General features: G+C 48.4%; 8 protein-coding genes across 8 annotated transcripts; 2 read left to right on the forward strand and 6 right to left on the reverse strand.

Moving 5' to 3' along the window:
* Positions 1 to 120: 120 nt before the first annotated feature.
* On the reverse strand, positions 121 to 795 carry N7506_002485 (GNAT family N-acetyltransferase; the record flags this gene model as incomplete). Its single annotated transcript, XM_056951780.1, has 1 exon — positions 121 to 795. One exon carries the CDS (start codon positions 793 to 795, stop codon positions 121 to 123), a length of 675 nt encoding a protein of 224 aa, XP_056814931.1.
* Positions 796 to 1,366: 571 nt separating this feature from the next.
* Positions 1,367 to 2,932, reverse strand: N7506_002486 (putative mitochondrial carrier protein; the record flags this gene model as incomplete). The annotated part of the gene is made up of 2 exons (XM_056951781.1): positions 1,367 to 2,812; positions 2,897 to 2,932. The coding sequence occupies 2 exons, from the start codon at positions 2,930 to 2,932 to the stop codon at positions 1,367 to 1,369; spliced, it is 1,482 nt and encodes a 493-aa protein (XP_056814932.1).
* Positions 2,933 to 3,490: 558 nt separating this feature from the next.
* On the reverse strand, positions 3,491 to 4,222 carry N7506_002487 (EXPERA domain-containing protein; the record flags this gene model as incomplete). Its single annotated transcript, XM_056951782.1, has 1 exon — positions 3,491 to 4,222. The coding sequence occupies one exon, from the start codon at positions 4,220 to 4,222 to the stop codon at positions 3,491 to 3,493; it is 732 nt and encodes a 243-aa protein (XP_056814933.1).
* A 1,367-nt stretch (positions 4,223 to 5,589) lies between these two features.
* Positions 5,590 to 9,012, forward strand: N7506_002488 (uncharacterized protein; the record flags this gene model as incomplete). Its single annotated transcript, XM_056951783.1, has 6 exons — positions 5,590 to 6,014; positions 6,066 to 6,798; positions 6,849 to 7,061; positions 7,110 to 7,470; positions 7,524 to 8,885; positions 8,957 to 9,012. The coding sequence occupies 6 exons, from the start codon at positions 5,590 to 5,592 to the stop codon at positions 9,010 to 9,012; spliced, it is 3,150 nt and encodes a 1,049-aa protein (XP_056814934.1).
* A 341-nt stretch (positions 9,013 to 9,353) lies between these two features.
* Positions 9,354 to 11,466, reverse strand: N7506_002489 (uncharacterized protein; the record flags this gene model as incomplete). The annotated part of the gene is made up of 5 exons (XM_056951784.1): positions 9,354 to 10,140; positions 10,190 to 10,417; positions 10,469 to 10,953; positions 11,007 to 11,213; positions 11,260 to 11,466. 5 exons carry the CDS (start codon positions 11,464 to 11,466, stop codon positions 9,354 to 9,356), a joined length of 1,914 nt encoding a protein of 637 aa, XP_056814935.1.
* A 943-nt stretch (positions 11,467 to 12,409) lies between these two features.
* On the reverse strand, positions 12,410 to 14,117 carry N7506_002490 (NAD(P)/FAD-dependent oxidoreductase; the record flags this gene model as incomplete). The annotated part of the gene is made up of 7 exons (XM_056951785.1): positions 12,410 to 12,596; positions 12,658 to 12,966; positions 13,037 to 13,143; positions 13,224 to 13,383; positions 13,452 to 13,561; positions 13,621 to 13,776; positions 13,836 to 14,117. 7 exons carry the CDS (start codon positions 14,115 to 14,117, stop codon positions 12,410 to 12,412), a joined length of 1,311 nt encoding a protein of 436 aa, XP_056814936.1.
* A 614-nt stretch (positions 14,118 to 14,731) lies between these two features.
* N7506_002491 (uncharacterized protein) lies at positions 14,732 to 16,776 on the forward strand (the record flags this gene model as incomplete). Its single annotated transcript, XM_056951786.1, has 10 exons — positions 14,732 to 14,945; positions 15,011 to 15,088; positions 15,155 to 15,279; positions 15,357 to 15,520; positions 15,589 to 15,672; positions 15,740 to 15,916; positions 15,982 to 16,065; positions 16,122 to 16,405; positions 16,475 to 16,577; positions 16,644 to 16,776. 10 exons carry the CDS (start codon positions 14,732 to 14,734, stop codon positions 16,774 to 16,776), a joined length of 1,446 nt encoding a protein of 481 aa, XP_056814937.1.
* A 698-nt stretch (positions 16,777 to 17,474) lies between these two features.
* N7506_002492 (uncharacterized protein) lies at positions 17,475 to 17,930 on the reverse strand (the record flags this gene model as incomplete). Its single annotated transcript, XM_056951787.1, has 1 exon — positions 17,475 to 17,930. One exon carries the CDS (start codon positions 17,928 to 17,930, stop codon positions 17,475 to 17,477), a length of 456 nt encoding a protein of 151 aa, XP_056814938.1.
* Between the last annotated feature and the right edge of the window lie 932 nt (positions 17,931 to 18,862).

Consider the following 18,862-nt stretch of genomic DNA (forward strand, 5'->3'; position numbering starts at 1 on the left):
GAATATGTATACATGGCCAAAGTATGATGTGAAGTGGTTCATTTGAACATATCGTGTCGTTCTAAAACTAAGACAAGCCGTCAATAGACCCAATCACTAGTTTGAGTCCGAGTGAGGCTCCTAATTTCTCTCTGGATCATCTGGGCCCTTCGCCCTCAATGCCTCCCACTCATGCTCAAGTATGGATAGATTGACAATGTCATGCCACTTCCGAAGATGTATTATCGCCTCACGCTCGCGACCTTCATCGACGAAACCAAGCTTTCTGTAAAGTTTCAAAGCGTTGGTGTTGAAAGAGAAAGCCCCAATGCAGATTCTGTGGTAGCCTGCATGCTGGAAAGCCCAGTCAAGCGCCCAGTTGATTGCTTCTCCCCCGTACCCTTTACCTCGATATTCCTCCGCAAAGGATATGCCTAGCATTGCATTTCGGTGGTGGGCGGTATCTGGACCCAATTTGTTGAATATGTTCAAATGGCCGATTGGAATCGTTCGGGTGCCGCTCTTTGGATTTGACGGCGAAGAAACCGAAGCATTCGTCGTGTTTGTCTCTTCGGGAGTGTCAACAGGAAGACAGATGAGCACGCCGAGAACTGCCCCTTGCATTGATTTGATGAAATCGTCGGCAGCGGCCTTGTTTGCTGGGCGCTTGAGGCGCATGGTGCTCAGTGTTTGGATCGTTGTGTCATTGATGATAGAGCGATGAAGGAATTCTTTGTCCTCTGCAGAGTCCTCTGGGGCTCGGTAGATCAGACGCATTGACTTGTAGAGCTCCATTGGGGCTTGGATTGATCCCATGTTGGAGAATTGGATTTTGGTAACACAGCAGTCTGTCTTTTTTTGTTGGATACCGACGAGCTTTTGAAAGGAGGGGTGTACCCGTGCACCGCAGGAGGTTGCATTTTGGAGGCCAATCGGTCGTGAATGCTCACGCCCCGACCCGAGCTAGCCAACGTGAGTCACACGGGCTCCCGATCAGGAAATCGGGCTTGAATAGATAAGGACAAGTAAGCCCTATTAGTGCTATCTATCCTCTTTAATGTGGTCATTATACAAGTGAATTTTAAGTCAGACCCTGCTGTGGTGTGACTAAAGTTAGCTCATGGTGATACATCCTTGGAAGTAAGCCTTTATGCGAGACACTCGGGGCCAATCAGGAAAGCCCCGGAACGGCAAAGCGAAAGGTATTCAATTCATGTAACTATTGGTGTCAATGGTTAAATCACATAACATTCATGGGTCCATGGATGGCCATGCTACTGCCCAGGCGATTCACCCAAGACAGAGACCTCGCAATATAGACAAATTAGGGAAATGGTAGTATCAGAAAACAAATATGAACGGGCTAGAACGGGCGTCAAGTAAAAGGTCAATCCCGATGCGGGCCTCGATCTTTTTCCCAGAACCAATGATAAAAGCTCTTCCATTCGGCCGCTTCGTCCTCGACGTAGTCCCCTACCAGCTCGGCCGTCTCGTTGACTTCATCAGGCACCGAGGGGACTGGAATTTTGAGTCCAGAGGAAGCATCAATTCCATCTTTTGCAGACTCCGCTGCATCAGCTACACCGGCAGAATTTGATGTCATATCAACTGCAACATTGCCGGCAGTCGCATTCAGTAGCTCCTCGGCACCTTCTTTAGTTCGCTCTGCCAGGTCGCGCGCCCCTTCGCGCGCCACCTCGGAGAATTCTTCGGCTTGCTCACGGGCGCGCTCAATCAGTTCTTCGGGCGAAGGATAGCGACGCGCAATCATGAGAAGGGCATAATAACTCTTGATGATAGAGGTATAGACCGCATCTTTGGCCAGCATGGTAAAGCCGTGAGAAAAGAAACCCTTCAGGATTTCACCTTGCAAACCTGCGTATAGCCCTTTCATGCCATCTGTGCGTGATATTGTGAGAATAGAGGAGAGAATCTCAGGAGTGAGTGAAGATGCAAGGGTACTTGATGCCGTCTTCTCGGAGCCTAGAGAGCCAGACTTGGAATTGCTCATGACCTGCGCTCGAGTTTTGGCAAGGGAAACGGGGTATGTGATTGATGACGCGGCGACTTTGCTTAGGGCTGCGAGCAAGAAAGTGAGGAATGGCGGTGGTTTGTCGCGCTTGGACCGGGGGAGGAGGGTGCGTTTGAGAAATTCATTGAGGAAGAAAGTGATGGAAGGATTGAGTGTCAGAATCAAAGTAGCCGAATATCCAGACCAGAACCCAAGAAGACCCTTTTCAGAGCGAATCCGGGCTGCGATGTCGCTTGTTGATAGATCTTTGGTATTTCCCTCTTTGCGTGCCGCCGAGGTTTGCTTGCGCGCCACAATATTTGACAGTGGCGTGGTAAACAGCTTTGCAAATGAGCCAGCTAGGATACCAACAGCAAGCTCATCGAGTACAGGGAGAACGATATGCTTGCTCTTGGCTGCTCGTTCCGCACCAACGCGTGCGACTATTCTCTTCTGGCGTATGGCGCTGTATGCGAGGAAGAAGAGGAAGGAGTCTGCAACCGTCTTCCAAGTATCCTGTGCCAAACCAGGGTAGAACCCGGATATTCCTTGCTGTGCATATATTTTGCGGGCTGCATCAAGCACGCTTGTGTACTCTTCTTCCTCGTCCGATTTCTCATGGTCGTCGCTGGCTTTTTGTTTCTGAGTCTGTAGACGGGCTACAATAACATTGAGGGGGTAGACAACGACATTGGAAATAGCTGCGCCGATAGCACCAGCAGTCGCGTTCCCCAGTGCTGGAAGGGCTGGGCCTCGAAGGGCTGCTGATTTCCAATCGCGAGGGTCGTGGGCTTCGTAGCGATAAGAGGGGTGGTAAACATCCTACTCGTATACTCGTACTCCGTATCAGCTCGTGCGACGCCAGAAAATCGGTGCTAACGAAATGACCTGTAGTATGTAACGTACCAGTTGAGACTCGTATGACAACTTGTATTCCGCCATGGCGGTTCAGACGAAGCCAACGCTTCAGTCTCTTCTCTTGACAGGGTAAATTGCAAGTATTATATTATGAGTGCAAGCGACCAAGATCCATGATAGAGAACAATAAAACCCTAGGAAGCGTAAGAGTCAAAGATGGACGTTCTACGAATGTGATTGCCGAGGATGCGGAGGGATTACATCATGCCGATCATGTGCCAAAACACTTTTGTATGCTACTTGCACTCCGTACTCCTTACACTTTCCAAGTTTTTCATAATCTACTTGACGTCAACTGAGCCGTACTGGGGTGATTAATATTCATTGAAAAACTATGTGACTTGAATGAATTTCATTTCCGGCTTCCTCCCGTCGTTAAAACGAGCCTTCCAAGCGATCTCCCCAAGCTGCTGAACGGGTGGGCCCACCAGTGGAGAATCTCATCCGGCTTCTTGACGCAGACCGAACCTCCGAAAGACGTGTTGAACAAACAGACCATGTCAATTAACTTCAATGGTACAAAAGGGGATCCACGGTGTGACTGGTCCCAAAAATGTGCAAGAAAATGTGCAGCTTCGCGCATTACTGGCTCTTGAGCGCAGCCTGTGTCTCAGCTCCCACGAAAGCGGCGCGCAGCTCCTTGGATGCCTCCCACAGGACCCACAATGGAATCCACACCCAGAGTGTATTGAAGAAGACGAGATACAACCAGAGGTAGACTGGGTCCTCGGTAACAAGCGCGGTGCTTCCGGTGAGCCACTCTGGTGCAAAGGTCATGAAGCCACCGTATAGCTCTGCTGTGGCTAGCGCAATCGAGAAGAACCACAATGTTGCCTTGACACTGCCGCGGGACTGGGCTTTGAGTTTCGTGTTGGACTGCCAGAGGAGGTAGCAGATGTAGGTAGCGGTCGGGCCTCCGATCAAGACGGTCAACAGCTCGAGAGAGACAACCCCGGTATCGGTTCCTCCCCAGCGGAGGTCTGCCTTGGCATACTCCTGCCAGAGTCGCGCAGTTGGGCCAGTGCCGTGGTTCGGGCCGTAGAGGCGGGTGGGGTCGTTGAACCAGTAAGGTCCCTTTTCAGGGTTGTTGACAACAGTGGTGTAGCTGAAAAAGCAGTGGTATGCAAAGGAGCCCTCAATCAACAGATGTGTCAGGGCATCGTAGGCGTGCCAGAAAAAGAGGATACGATCGCGAGTCTTGTTGGCCGGGATGAGGCTTCGGCTGAGGATCAGGGCAGCCGGCATCAAGGAAAGAGAGACCACAATGCTCAGGACCGTGGGGACGTCCAGCGTAAAAGAAGTGTTGGATGCCATGGTTGCGGGTGTGGAGTTGTAGGACTCGATCGCGTTGCGGTTCGGGAAGGAGAAGGGCGATGCGTGATGGAGAAGGAGAGGAGCTCAGGAGGGTGTGAGTAGATTTTAAGTGCGACTCATCCTAGCACTGAGAAGTGTTTGTAGGTAGTACACGAACTGAAGAGCAGCAAACGAAATAGTAAGATCAATATTTTGGGCCGCCTAAGGTGTCTATATTCATGTTTACACTGTTTGCATAGCATCCATAGACGTTTGGTAAATTTCATGGTCAGCTTCCTTTTAGTTTGCCAATCCGATATTGAAAAATACTTCAAATCTCAGTCAGTTGGACAAGGTGCCCAGTGAATCTTGGGCATGAGTTCATCTTTTGATGGCTGCTTTTTAAGCGATATACTTGACCGAGCCTACAACAATCCGGGGACCAAATAGCCAGGCGACTCACAAAACACCCAATGCGAGATCCTGTATTGGCTTGGTCGACTCTACACATCCTGGCATCTTTGCTTGCTGTGAAGCTTCGTTGTCTTGGCTATATAATCATAGTTCGTCGGGGCGTGCCTGTGTGGGAGGAATGCCCCGCCTAGCCACTGTCATCTCCCTCATCGCTACGAAGTACTCTCGTGAAATAGGCCTGCTGATTCTGCTTTGCCCGACTTCGAGAGTACATACGCCCGCCCTTGAGTCATTGCGATGGAGTATGACACTTGAGAGGGACATGTTTACTTGGTGTTTCCATAAAGCACCAAGGCAGCATTAGCAGGGGAGATCCATGTGCTCCCTACTACCACAGGTAACCTAGGACTACGAACTATTACGGAGCACGTCAACATAAAATGCAGCTCGATTTATCGCATCAATCACAGCTTGTTGTCATGTTGCTAATGGCCAACCGGATGTCTCTATTTGAATGCTTCTTTGTTTACCCGCATGAATGCATAGCCTGGTGGCGCAATGATCAAAGAAACCTGCGCCCTCAATGTTCGCATTCCATGCCATTACACATAGCGGCAAGTTAGCCTGACCAATTGCTTCTCAGTGGCTAAAGATGCAATATGATTTGAATGGCTCAAGTCATCCAAGCCGGTTGGGTGTAACCATCTCAAACCCCGGATTAGCTGGGAATGCTTGGCGGGCATTCCTTCAAGTATGTTTCTTTCACGTTTTCTTCTTCTGAGCTGTTGTCGATCTTGGTCTTTTTTTCAATAGCTTTGCTAAATTTATACATGCCCCATAGTGAGCTACTAGAAAAGCACTGAGGTCAGTTTGTTTTTATGAGGATGGAAGAGCCCTGGAGGGACACTGTCATTGCAATTTCTCCTTCTCTGTAGATGTTGAGCACTGGTCAAGACTGATGTTCCTGTCCAATCATGCCTTCCAGTTTCGGCGCCGTTGATATCCCCATTCTCGCGAAGCTTACATGGGACCTTCACAACCAATGCCTAATCCTTAGCAAGGATGGGCCTGATGGCTTCAAGAAGCTAGTGACTGAGCTCGGCTCATTGCAAGGAACTTTACGGACCTTTGGCGGAGAGTCGGGCTCCAATCTTTCATTACTCGAAAAGATGGATGAAGATCGCAAAAAGACTCTTCAACGCTCCCTCGGCGCTTGCTTCACAACTCTTCACGGGCTGAAAGAGCTTCTTGCTCGGTTTCAAGGCCTTGCTTCGGGCGATGGACACAATCTCTGGAAAAGAATCAAATGGGTCACCCAACGGACCCACGTTGAGGATATCAGATCCAAGATCATGATCCACACTTGCAACCTGAGCCTGTGTATAAGCTCTATTGGAAAGTAAGTATACTCCCCCCTTTCCGATGTTCTTTCGTACGCTTATAATGTCAGTGCTTCTCTCGATCGAATAGAAAAGTCTATGGCTATCGCAATCAGAGACGACGCACAGATCGTTTTCAGCACGGAACCATCCCCTGTCCGAGAAACCGACTCTATAGTCTCACCAATGACCCCCGATGCGGTGGAATTACCAGCCAACGATGAACACGTTGATACACAGCAAGTTCGCACTAAAATTGCTGAGCTGGACGGTCACAGAGTCTCGATTGGCAGTGAAAGCAAATTCAAGCACACCTCCACCTCCTCCGAGTCGGCCATCACTGGATCCGAAGCATCATTATGCAATGAAGCTTGTCCGACATCATGGTTGTCTTTGAATACGTCACCCATGCTCATGACACAGGGTTCCAACCACCCTCGAGCACGCAGCGAGCAGCTTCTTTTGGGTGGCTCCATTGACGAGCGGACACTCGATCGCGAGGCATGGTCCAATTATGGCTACATGGATGAAAAACAGGTCACAAGCTATGGTGGCGACATTGGCTACAATTACGATGGCCATCCTCGGGTGACGGAAGCTGTAACCTCCGCCATGCAGCATCTGCACCATGTCCGTCACCAGGAGCAAATTTCCCGTCCCATTCGCGTTGAATCACAAAACCAATTGCATCGACCACCTCCTGAGATATTGAAACTTTTCGAAGCTTCAGTGAGATTTGAGATGCAAATCAGAAGACTGATCGCAAAAGACTGGCTTTGCGTTGCTACGTGGTGGCTATTGAAGGTTCGAATCTCGCATGGCCATGACTACGCTACGCTGACGATATATGAAAGGCGCGTGCGACTCTCGCAAACTGCAACAGACACACTTATTCTAGTGCCAGGGGCAGCCTAACTCCATCGACTGAACCGCGATCTAACGGCAATCAAGCTTACCTGGATATCCTCAAGGCCTCATATGTGCTGTATGATATTGTGTTAGCAGAGGCGGCATCACCCGCACCTTTGCCTGATGAGGACCGCAAATGCATCGTTGAACTTTCCGAAGTATGTTCTATACGCCCCAACCTGGTTAGACTTACTGACTTGACGTAGAGCATCAATGAAGAGCTCTCTCAGTACACATCCATTGATATTCCAGAATTATCCAGTTTGCAGGCTCAAAATACGGAAATTTGGGAGCACATGCAGCCCGAAGAGACCCCAGATGATGGTATGGATCTAGATGTGGGTCTGGAGAATCTACGATGGGTCGCCGTGGATCTCGAGGATGCAGGCAATGAGCATGAAAATGTTCTTTTTCGCACATTTGTCAATGCAGGAATTGGAGGCAAGAAATCTCGCATGCGTACGAAAGGTGCACCCTATATGCTGCTCATCATAACACGCGAAGGTGGAAGTGAGCCAAAGATTGTTCTTTGCAACCAAAGCGGTACTTTGTGCCTTGAAAGGGATTGTAAGTGGCATTGGCCCTCATTGTGTGTTTTCCGGATCTAACATTCTATGCAGTCACATTGGAGGACCTTCCACCCCTCATACAACTATCCAACTCCGCCTTGGCTGGCTTTCCGGGACCCAGAATGTTGGAGCCAATACCGTTCAAGTTTGATGAAATGGGTGTGTTAATCACATTTCAATTTGAAGCAGATCTCAACCACTGCATCAATATCTCAAAGGATTACTTTGACGCTGTTGTACAACGGGAGCCTATGGATTCCACCAACTTCACCGAAACTGTCATCTTCAAAAGCTCTGTAGAGGTATTTGAGCAGCTCAACACACCGGCAATGAAATCGATGAATCCGCCCGTCATGTTTAAGTCCTGTGAGGTTCGCATCCTGGAGCGATCTTTTGGAGAGGTTTGGCGAAACATTCGTCGTATGGTGATCAGCTCCTCTGTTGCAGAAAAAGCACCGAAGACCATCGAGCTCTTCATGCCGCTCAGCGAAGTTCTCATTAAGCGCGATGATCTCTCACGTCAAGTTCTTCTGCAATGGTCCGACACATCCCAGGCACGATCAGATAAAACCGATGGCAATTACAACACACTGCATTCTTACGTGTACGATGCCACCGCGCCAAACCTAGGCATTGGACTGCAATTTTCCAGGAAGGAACTGGCAGAGGAATTTGGGAGAGCAATTCTCGAGATGAACTTCCGGCCTGGCTTTTCTTGGTCACAGCCCAGTAGCTCTGGTCTGGTCTACGATGTGGTTGATGCCGGTATAGAGCACAAACAATACAAGGCCATATCGGTTTTCCGCAATCGAAATTCGTGGCAATATTCAGACCTGCACTTTGTCTATCGTGACACCGACTATACGTACGACCACACCACGAACAGCATCTGCTTCCCTCAGATTTACTACACAGACTACATCTCCACCCATGTGGACCAGCTTTATCAACCCGAAACTCCCGCCACCTTCTCACATTGCGATAAGAAGTTCAAGCAGACGACAATTGGGTTTGGCACCGATGTTGCGGTCCGCTCATTCCTCAGCTCCCTTTCTCCCTTGTATGAACTTCTCTATTCTCGGCATGTTCAGGCTTTGTCTACAAAAACCAACACCCTACTCGGCTTTCAAAAGCTGGGCAAAGGTGGCGTTGAGCTTCAATTATGGCGCCGGGGGTCAACATTCCAACTTGCGGCTCGATTGGGCGGCAATGTCTCGGATAAATGGCTTACTATGGCTGTCCCTGCGGCATTTAACGACACCTCGAAAGAAAAGACCCGTGTGATCCTTCCGCGGTCACCATATTTGCGCGGTAAGACACTAGACATGATGAATTTGATGGCCCGTGGTCCCAAGAACCCGAACATCAAGAATAAAGAAGCGGCTTTCTCGATATCATTTCAAGCTAGCGAAGGTGAGTCAAGCACAAGGCTTCGAAATCAAGGCTTCCGTTATGGCCAAAGCTAATTTCCATTATGTTCGTAGACAGGGATGGATTTCTCGCTGTTTTAAAAGGGCAGCAGTTGCCTAAATTTGCTTAGAAAGCTAGAGTAATTGCAATCAACATCATATCAACAATAATTAATTCAGTGATCACGGCTTAGCCAAGACTTCCTTTACTAGACTAATCACAATTACTCGACGATTAGTTGGAGAGACAGCCAAAAACACAGCCAAAAAGACAGTTAAAAAGAGGTCCTGAAGGTGGTGATAGCTCTCTTCGATCGTCTTTTTGGCCGCGCGTGAGCGCGGCACTCAGGCTTGTAAAGACTTATTTGGTTGATGACATGCATGTGATCTCGATCAGGGAGTTTGTCTATGTATCGTCTGACTGAGATTTTCGGGCTATACATCTCTTTCCCAAATTGCTCTCGATGTCGTTTTAACGACTTTCCCAGAACTGTGCATCAATAGCGACCAGCCTATTAAACAGCTGATTCCGTGACCTCATGCCAGTAAGATGATATGATTGGCCCAGTTCATCGCCAGCAATCACCAGTCCATCGGCTGCCTCCTTGCTTCCAGCAGTCAACTCCACGATGAGCTTTCCCTTCCAGCCTAGACCCTCGGTCTTCTTCAGCTCCTTAATATCGGTAACCGGGATCTGGAAAAGAACAGAGCCCTTCTTCCGACTTTCGATGCGTAGATCATCTAGCCCAGAGGACTGATAAGTGGTGAAGTACAAGAGGGGAGGCTCCTTTGACGAGTCAATGACCACTGCACCTCTCTTGCGCTCGTACTTCGCATCGAACTTCAGAGGTCCAAAGGTTGTTGAACCAAATGTGCGATTTTGCAACATTCCAATCAGGTTCTTGGTATGCGCAGACCCTGCAATCGCCATTGCTCGGTCAATAGCAATATGGCCCTTTATCGCTGTTGCGATTGTCCGACGGAAGAACTTGAAAAGTTTGACTATGAATTTCTTTTTCGGCTTTGTTTCTGGAAGGGAAACATTTGAAGTTGTGGATTGGAGGTCCACGGATGAACCCGTACCCTGTTTAGTGAGGTCAGTGGAGCTCGCCGCTTGTGACTTTTTGCGCCGAATGGGCCATGCTGGCCCGTTATCATCAGATACCGGGGCAGGTGGCAGTGGTGAGGAGTTGATCTCGCCGATGCGCAAGAGAGTCAAAGTCAATTGTGCATTTGTGGGCACGCCGGACAGAAGCGTCCTATATCTTTGTTAGAAATCAGTGCATGCTATGAGGGGACTCCACATACTTCTGTAGATCCATATGATCCTTCCAATTTGGAATCTTGGTGTTGAGTAGGTCCAGTGTAAAGCCGAAGATTGGATCACCAAAGAAACCAAGTCCAACTCCAAATCCAACGAACTTGATGATCCAATAGCTAGACGTGAAAGGCACAACCACAGAGATCAATGTAAATATACTTGCAAGTCTCAATCTAGATGTAACCAAAAAGAAAGGTGGCGTGGGAGATAGCAAGCTGCTACGTGTTAGAGATCTCGTAACGCTCTGTTCTTCAAGATAAACTCACTTGGCAAACTTCTCATATATGTCAGTGATATCGCTCAAGATACGCATAACCTGGTCTGTCGCATGTGAGACTTTCTTCTTCATTGGCTTTTTGGTCTTGTCTTCAGGAACATCATCCGAGCGGTTTTCCGCCGCAGCCTCGGCAGCTTCCAGGCCGTCAGTGATTGCAGGTCTGTCCGGCTCGTCCTCGGTCACAGTCTGGCCATATTTGGCGGCTGCACTTTCCATTGCAACAGTGGCGAAGCTGTCAACAAAGTTCTTGGCCTCTTGCTCAGCGGCTTCACCCTTGTGGTTCTCCGGAGCACCAGTGAGGCTGTCCTGGGATTCGGGTTGCCCAGTCGGGCTACCATTACCACCATCTGTTTTGTCTCCCTTTAATAGACCAGGGAATAGCAATGCTCGGACGGGAGGAACCATTATCAATGCGACAATGAGTCCCAACACCGTCGGTATCAGAAGATCGATGGCCCAAGCAACAAAGTATCCCTGCAGACAGTCAGCTCTCTAGGTACCTCATTGAGTTGAGCCAGCCAACATACACCACAGAACATGGTCGTACGGACAGGTTCCTTCCATGATCGCAAGCGAGTGATATGCCGGAAAAACTCGGTGACTCCAACAACCACAGATGTGTAAAACCGCTCCAGGGTCATGCGCAGCTTCTCCGGTGGAAATTGTTCATTTTCCGTGCGATTCAGGTCAATCGTCTCCTTTGCGTCTTGGACTGCTTTCACATGGTAGATTTGCTGGTCACATGTCAGCACTGCTCTTCGGACTGGAACCGGCACTCACCTTATCGAACCGCCGGATCAGCATCCAGAGATCCTCATTTGACAGTCCCTGAGCTAGCGTCTCTTCCACTGTCCGAGACGAAGCCTTCCATTGAGTGTTGGGTAGTCTCGGGCTCAGCGTTGCGAGGGGGCCGGCCTCCTCCGGGCTCTGAGTCATGTCGTAGCTGTCATCATCGAACTCCCCGGGCATTTCCGATCCATTGCTCATTCTCTATGGATTCTTTGGGGTTGAGATGGACAAGGGACGAAAGCTTGGTATTGCTTGCTTGCCGCAGGTCGTCCGCGCCCGTGTTGACAGAGTGTGGGGAATTGACGTCATTGGCTGTTTTTGGCCGAAGTGCGGAGGTGAGCCATCAATCACCGGCCTAGATTGAGTGAGTCCCTGAAGTCAGGGGCATGCGAGGTTTAATTTGGTACTCCGTACCTTCAGGTGCATATCCAGATATGAAGTAGCACGACACATCTGACCTGGTGTACAACGAACAACTCTTGATCACTGCGTGACGTGCGGAGTACATGTCTGGCACAGAAGTGTGCATTATACTGCGTGAACCGACTCACACTCACTTCCCACCCCGAAAGATATCACCCACGATTCCCACTTTATTTGTGCCACTTTAAATAGGTAGAAAATTCTTGAGATGTTGTCATGCAAAAAAAACAATGACCAAAAAAGAAATCTCTCCCTCGGGGAATCGAACCCCGGTCTCCCGCGCTTATCAGTGTTAATGACAAGCGGAAATCATCACCACTAGACCAAGGAAGATAAGATGGCTGAGTTACTGCTCGGCCACTTGGCTGGTTGATGAAAGATGAAGCCATATTTGTCAACATAAGCAAAAGCAAAGCCCCAACACTACTAGGCTCGTTCTCAAAATTATCTTTGATCTGGAATTGTTCATTGTGGAAATGCAACCTTGGGAAATCCCCCCAGGGCCTTGGAATTCATTTATTGAAGAGCAATTGAAGATATATTCATCAATAAATTACCTAGAATCATGGCCAGGTATGGTGTCTTCTTCCAAGGTTACGTTATAAAACATATGTTCCGAGGTTGTATATCCATGGATCGGATGGACCAACCAGGGTTCTTCCTGGTACTCGTGCGCATACCCAGGGGTTTAGCTATACCTAATCAAAAGCTAAATACCTTATATCTTCGCATCATGTCTCCAGCCAGGCATATCAGAAAGATCTTTTGCAGGAGCCCCGCGTCGAGACTTCAGAGCATCACCACCAGGTCTCCAAGCCCACGCATCAGCCAATTCTGACGGGAGAGCGCCCTCTATGAGCTCAACAACGTGCTTGCCAATGTTTGGTAAAAGCTTAAAGCTATGACTGCAAATCGGAAAGTTAGCAAGCTGGTATCAAACTATGGCCTGATCCGATGTCGACTTACCCACTGTCACCCGTGGCTAGAATGAGGTTTTTCCACTTCGGGTGCTCGCAGATCAGTAAATTGGCATCGGCGGTATCGGTGCACCAGCACATGGACCGATTGAAGAGCACCTTGTCCTTGAATTGAGGCAAGAACCTGGCAATTGCCTTTCGAATCGTTTCCTCAGAGGCATCTGGGTAGGTATCTGTAGGATGCTTCGCGTGGGAGCGAGGGACAGAGATCATCTTGGGAGAAGATGCACCATAAGGCTGGTGTTGCTTGAAGCGAGAAAACCCGGGGAATTCATCGCACACTTTGATTACTCCATGTCTGTAGATATTCATTAGCCACTGTCATCTGGGAAGGCTCATTGAAGGGGGTTTCGACGGAGGTGACTTACTCGTTAGGCTCAAAGAAGAAGCCATATTCCCCATCGTACACTACTGGAATGTTCTTGTACTTTTCCACTTCTTCCGGTGTAAGTTGAATGTGAGCAAATACCCAGGCCTAGGTAAATTTTTGATCAGCAAGAGTAGGTCGAGCTGGATTTGCGAACTCTTTGATCTGAGCCAAAGCTTCAAACATACCTTTGAAACACACTGATCCTCCAAATCTACTAAGGTGGAAGTCCAGGCACCGGCAGCAATAACGACCTTGTCGGCATAATATTTGGTTCCATCAATCGTCTCAATGCCATTCACAGTACTTCCGTCGGCAGCAAAAAGTGGTTGCTTGAAGGTACCGGACCTACAACGCATTATGTGAGTCAATCCATAAGATTGATAGTATCCGAGCTTGGAGGGATCTTCACTCACTTGCCAAACCCGAAATTAACTCCTTGATCTTTAAGAAATTGTCCAATCGCATTGATGGCCTTGGCTGCAGCAAGCCAGCCACCATCACCACAAAACAAGCCTTTCCACCCCTGAGATAGAATTTTCATAAGCAAAATTTCCCAAAGCATCATTTGTTGATATCACTTACTTGAACTTGGTCTTTTGTAAACGCCGGGACTTTTTCTAGGATCTCCCCGGTCTCCAACAACCAATTCGTCTTCTCCAAGCCAATGTTCGCATCGATAAGTGATTGGTATTTCCGCTTGAGGTTTGCGATCCCGTCGTCCGATGATGAGCAATCAATCTAGTCGTGTTAATCTCTAAGTCCATATAAAAAAAATGTGGAATTGAACTTAAACGTACCATTCCGACCTTGTGGAAGAAAGGCTTAAACAGTGGATCATTGGTCCACATATCCAGAGCCTCAAGTGAAAGTTGCAGATCCGGTCGGTTGCGTAGCCGGATCCCCATTATCTTGTTGAGATCATACCCTGCGGATTGCGCAGAGGGGATTGGATACACATCGAGCACCGTAATGTTTGAGGGGGTATATCCGGCTCGTATCAGGTGCAGTGCTGTTGAAGATCCCATGGTACCTCCTCCTCCAACAACGATAACTTTAGTGGTTGCGCGTGACGACACCATGGTTGTGGTTTTTGCGACCGATATGGGGTGTGTGAGTGAGAGGAAAGACGGTGTGAGTTGGAGAGGATGAGCCGCTCAATTCCAAAAGACGCCTTGATAAAGAAATTAAGAATAGAGGGCGACAAATGCACTTGGTAAGACACCTTTATCTGTTTTCCTGATGGCCTGATTCACGCGATTGGTGGACGAAAGGGTATCGGCGACCGGAGCTTTGAGGCACGCCATTTCAACGCGTGGACCTTCCACACCGAAGAAACGCCGAAGATATAGATGCACCAAAACGCGGGGAATTGACCCACCAAAATTCGATAAACAGATAGTCTTTTATGTAGCCGACCCCGGCCCTTTGTCCCGGTATCATATGCTGATAAACATGATTTTTGCCGATATGAGGGAGAACTAATTGCTCATGTTTCTCGCGTGGACCTTCATGGGCTCTGAAATGACCCCAACGGCGCTAGACTGACCCCCCGGAGTCAGAGCGGGGGAGATCCCCCCATCTGGATCAGAGAGATAAGCCCGCATTGTATAAATCAGATGGTTCCATCCTTTCTTTGGGTGGTTATTTGGATCAACTCTTACGCGACTGGTTGCATTGTTGCCAACTTGACACCATGACCGACAAAAAGTCTTCCGAAATAGACCTGCAAAATGTCAGCTCTGATCCTCATTCAAACGTGGATATTACCCACGGCGCAGTGATCGATGTGGAGCATTATCAGGCTACTGTGCCTCTGTGGAGGCGAGTATGGCAACACAGTTTAACACAGATGATGCTTTTGAGTATCCAGGCATTTTGCGGTCCTGCAATGGCCGATGCAATCACTGGTAAGAGGAATAATCCAAGCCTCAGATTTGAAAATCAGTGGGCATGTGTCGCTAACTCTTCGAAGGTCTCGGTGGTGGTGGTCTTGCCTCTCCACGGGTATCGAATATCACGAATGCAATCACGTATGCCTTGATCGCAATTGGTACGTGCCAATGATCTACATTGAGATCCTAGGAGCTTAAAAGCTGACTTTAGAATTACAATTTAGTCTGTTGCCTGGGCGGTCCCCTTGTGAACAAAATTGGCATCAAATGGGCACTCGTTCTTGGGTCGATGTCGTTCCCCATTCAGGGCTCGGCATACTACTGCAACAGCAAGTTTGGAAACGAATGGGTGAGTCGTGAAAATCAGTCTTTGAATTGAAATGGGCTTCAGAGTATGCATCTAACGATCAATTTTTCATTTTTCAGTATTTGATTCTAAGTGGTGCTATCAGTGGCATTGGAACTGCTTGCTGGTATGTCGCCGAAGCCGGTGCTATCATGACGCTTGCACCCTCTGGTGCTCGTGGGAAGTATCTTGCTCTGTGGATTGTCTCGCGAAATCTTGGACAGCTGGTTGGTGGTGCAATCAAGTGAGTAAAACGTCGATAGGGGGTTACAACAATTTTGGGAACTCCAACTGACAGTCCAATCTGTATAGTCTGTCCAAGAATTACGAGAAAGGTGTAAGCGGCGGAGTCACTTCCGATACTTATCTTGCTTTCGTGATTATTGAGTGTCTTGCGTGAGTAGCCCAACGACAAGGAAACCATCGCGGAAAGATTACTGAGGTTGCTTACACGATTTTCTAGTCTACCATTCGCATTGTTGATTATTCCCTTTGAACGCGTTGTCCGCTCCGACGGCACAAAAATCGTCACTTCGGAGACTCTTTCGACCAAGATGGAAATGAAGCGCATCGTAAAGACAATGAGCTCGAAGCTCATCCTGCTTTCTGCACTCTGGGCACTTTGGTCTTTCTTCTACTCGTGAGTCATGCCATCAAAAGTAATATACTACAAAAGATAAGCAAAATTTCTGACGACTTCAATAGTGGCACATGGAGCACCTATCTTGGGATTTACTTCACCGTTCGCGCCCGGGCTCTCTCCTCCCTCATTTCACCATTCTTTTGCATGTAAGTGAAGCCACTCGAAGCTACAAAGTAGGCTTACTGACCTTGCATTCAACTAGCGTCGGCTGCTTTGGCCTCGGATTTATACTGGACATGAAGGGTTTGAGCCAGCGCCGTCGCGCCCAAATTGGCCTTTATACCGTCGTTATCCTAAACGTTGGTGTCTATATCTGGTCTATCATCATGCAGACCAAGTTCAAACGCAATGATCCCGGAGCTATCGACTGGGATGACTCGCTATACGCTTCGTCTTTCCTGCCATACTTCTTCGTGCAGACCACAGGGCCGTTGTCCCAGTCATACATGTATTGGCTTTTATCATCTTTTGCGACAGATGCACAGGGTGAGTTTTTAGCAACCAAAATTTGGTCAGATCTGCGGATTCTCGGGTTAGAAGCTAACAGTCTCATAGAAAATGTCCGAAATGGTGCTGCGTTTAGATGCATTGAAGCTGTTGGCCAAGCCATTGCATATGGAATGAACACACAAACAACAAATGATCCTATGATCGGGTTGTAAGTTTACTAAACACTAACTTCTCAAGTGGACATTTGAGATTTGAATACTAACAGACACTGTAGCTGCGTGACATTCGCCCTCCTCGCAGCTGCATTATACCCAATGATCATGCTTGTGAATACAACACCAGACCGGATTCCTGCAGATGTAGTTGCAGAAGAGCAAAACGCTGCTCGTGAGAAGATGGATGTTTAAGGAAGCTAATTTGATCGGAATATTGATCATTGAATTGAATAAACCAAGGCTATTCTAATCTTAGGTTCACATGGACATCTTGCTTTATGGAGTTTGATTTAGCCTTCAGATAAACATTGGAAATTTCAAGGATGTTACATGTCACCATAAAAATCAGCGTTTGGGTAGATCTGGAACGATTTTCATAGAAAAAGTATTGAAAATTCTTATTGGTTGGATGGTCTGTATTGAATATTCAGGTACTAGACATATGACAGTGCAGTTGTGTTTTCAACATCGGGGTTGTCACTCAAATACGAGGACAATAATCTCATTATGGACAAGACAGACATTTGCCAAAGAGTGCCAAGAGATAAAGACTATTCGAAGGAAGCAAGTAGTCAAAGAAGTGACGAGGCTCTTGAGTATAGCAAGCCAACCAAAGAGATATCGACAGCATATCACGAGGGTCGGCGGAAAAACCGCGAATTGTGATTTGAGCTGTTGCACGAACTGCTTTGGAATGCAATAACGGTAAATCCGGATGGAAGAGTCCCAGACTGGGACATCAAAGCGGTTGGCTTTGCAAGACGGGTCTTGATTCTCGCCAAAAGGGCCGAAGCAGGACCCAGTGTGGTTTGGTTTGTTGGAAATCAAGCACTGGATTTAAGAGGGGCTATCCAAAATTTGGAGGTAGTTTGGGTTCGGAAGCGACAGATTCAGCCCTCCTTGTCCGAGTGACGGAGCTTCTCGAGGCCATCGCGCACGGACTCGCGAACACTGAAGCCGCCAAACAGCCAGTCGTTCGAGTGCCGACCGCAGTGGTTTACGGTTCCACTGTAGCGTTTATAGTCACCACTGGTCTTTCGAGTCGGCGTAGAAGCACGCTTGACCTCGTCGTCCGATTTCGGGGACTGGGGAGACGAGATTGTGGGAGACATGTCTGCAGGGCTGTTGGAAGTATAGCTTTGGGAGAAGTATGAATCCTCGGGATTGCTCCGTGGAATATTTGCGGTCCGGGTCTTGGGAATATCGATTGGAGCTGGAGATTTGGAGCGAAAGATCTTCGAGGACAGTTTGCTAGGGAGTCTGGAGGACTTCTTGGATTGGTTGGAGCGTGAGGAGGAAGTTGAAGTTTGGGAGAGTGACCTCTGGGGATAAGACTGAGAGTGCATTACTATCAAAGGATGAAGCAAATAGACTGTGTCGAGAGAAAAAAAGAGTAATAGCCTGAGGAATTGGGGGCCTTATTTATGTCCCCTCATTCTGTTTCCCACTGATCATCGTGGCCCTGTAGGGCAACCAACCAAATCGCAGACCCACACGACAATGATGCCATTTAAGGACGATGGAACGCCCGAGGAGAAACTCGGCCAATGAACTGACATGTCAACTCCACTTGGAAACACGAGAAAACCAGCGTCAGCTTGAGTGCCCGCAGGTGTGTCGGTGAGATTTGTGAGTTTGGACCGACTAAGTGCCCTACCGGGCGTCTCTGCACCAATCACCGTCTGAGATTTCCTTAGAGCCTCCTTGGCCCCGCTCCTCGGCTCTGTGTGTTCACCGTGATTATGTCCGTGTCGACTACATGGTATTGTAATTTGAAGCTGACGATTTCCAGACTAGTTCAGTATGTTATCTTGTGGCGTCGACGATTAGAAGAATTATTGCAGTTATTTTACTCGTTTACTCCGTACTCGAAAGTGGGAAACGTCGCTCCACATGCGCTAGTCACTCGCTGGAGCCCCAGATACCACAAGGCTGAAAGATTTCGGCCATTGAAGTTCCGATATGAGCCGCGAATCCTTATTTCCGGGGCCACATTTTTGCCGAGTCTGAAGCTGAGGTGGAATTCCTGTAACTTGGCAATTTCCATCACAGGGTTGGTGGAGAATTTCCTAATTACCCAGGTCGTGGCTAGGATGTATAGGGTGTTGAGCGTACAAGACGTCGAAAATAGTCTTGAGTGGACATTCAAAATACGCCCAGATGTCGGTTCAAGCACAATAATGGTACTACGTACTCCAGGGCTAGCTGGAAAGGGCAAGGGCACCTGGGCAGTGGGGACCTTCCAGGAACCTTCGAATTTTGGTGACATTTCAATGCT

This window comes from Penicillium brevicompactum (genome assembly GCF_028827555.1).
Source record: "Penicillium brevicompactum strain IBT 35665 chromosome Unknown utg000001l_segment0_segment1, whole genome shotgun sequence".
NCBI classification, from domain to species: Eukaryota; Fungi; Ascomycota; class Eurotiomycetes; order Eurotiales; family Aspergillaceae; genus Penicillium; species Penicillium brevicompactum.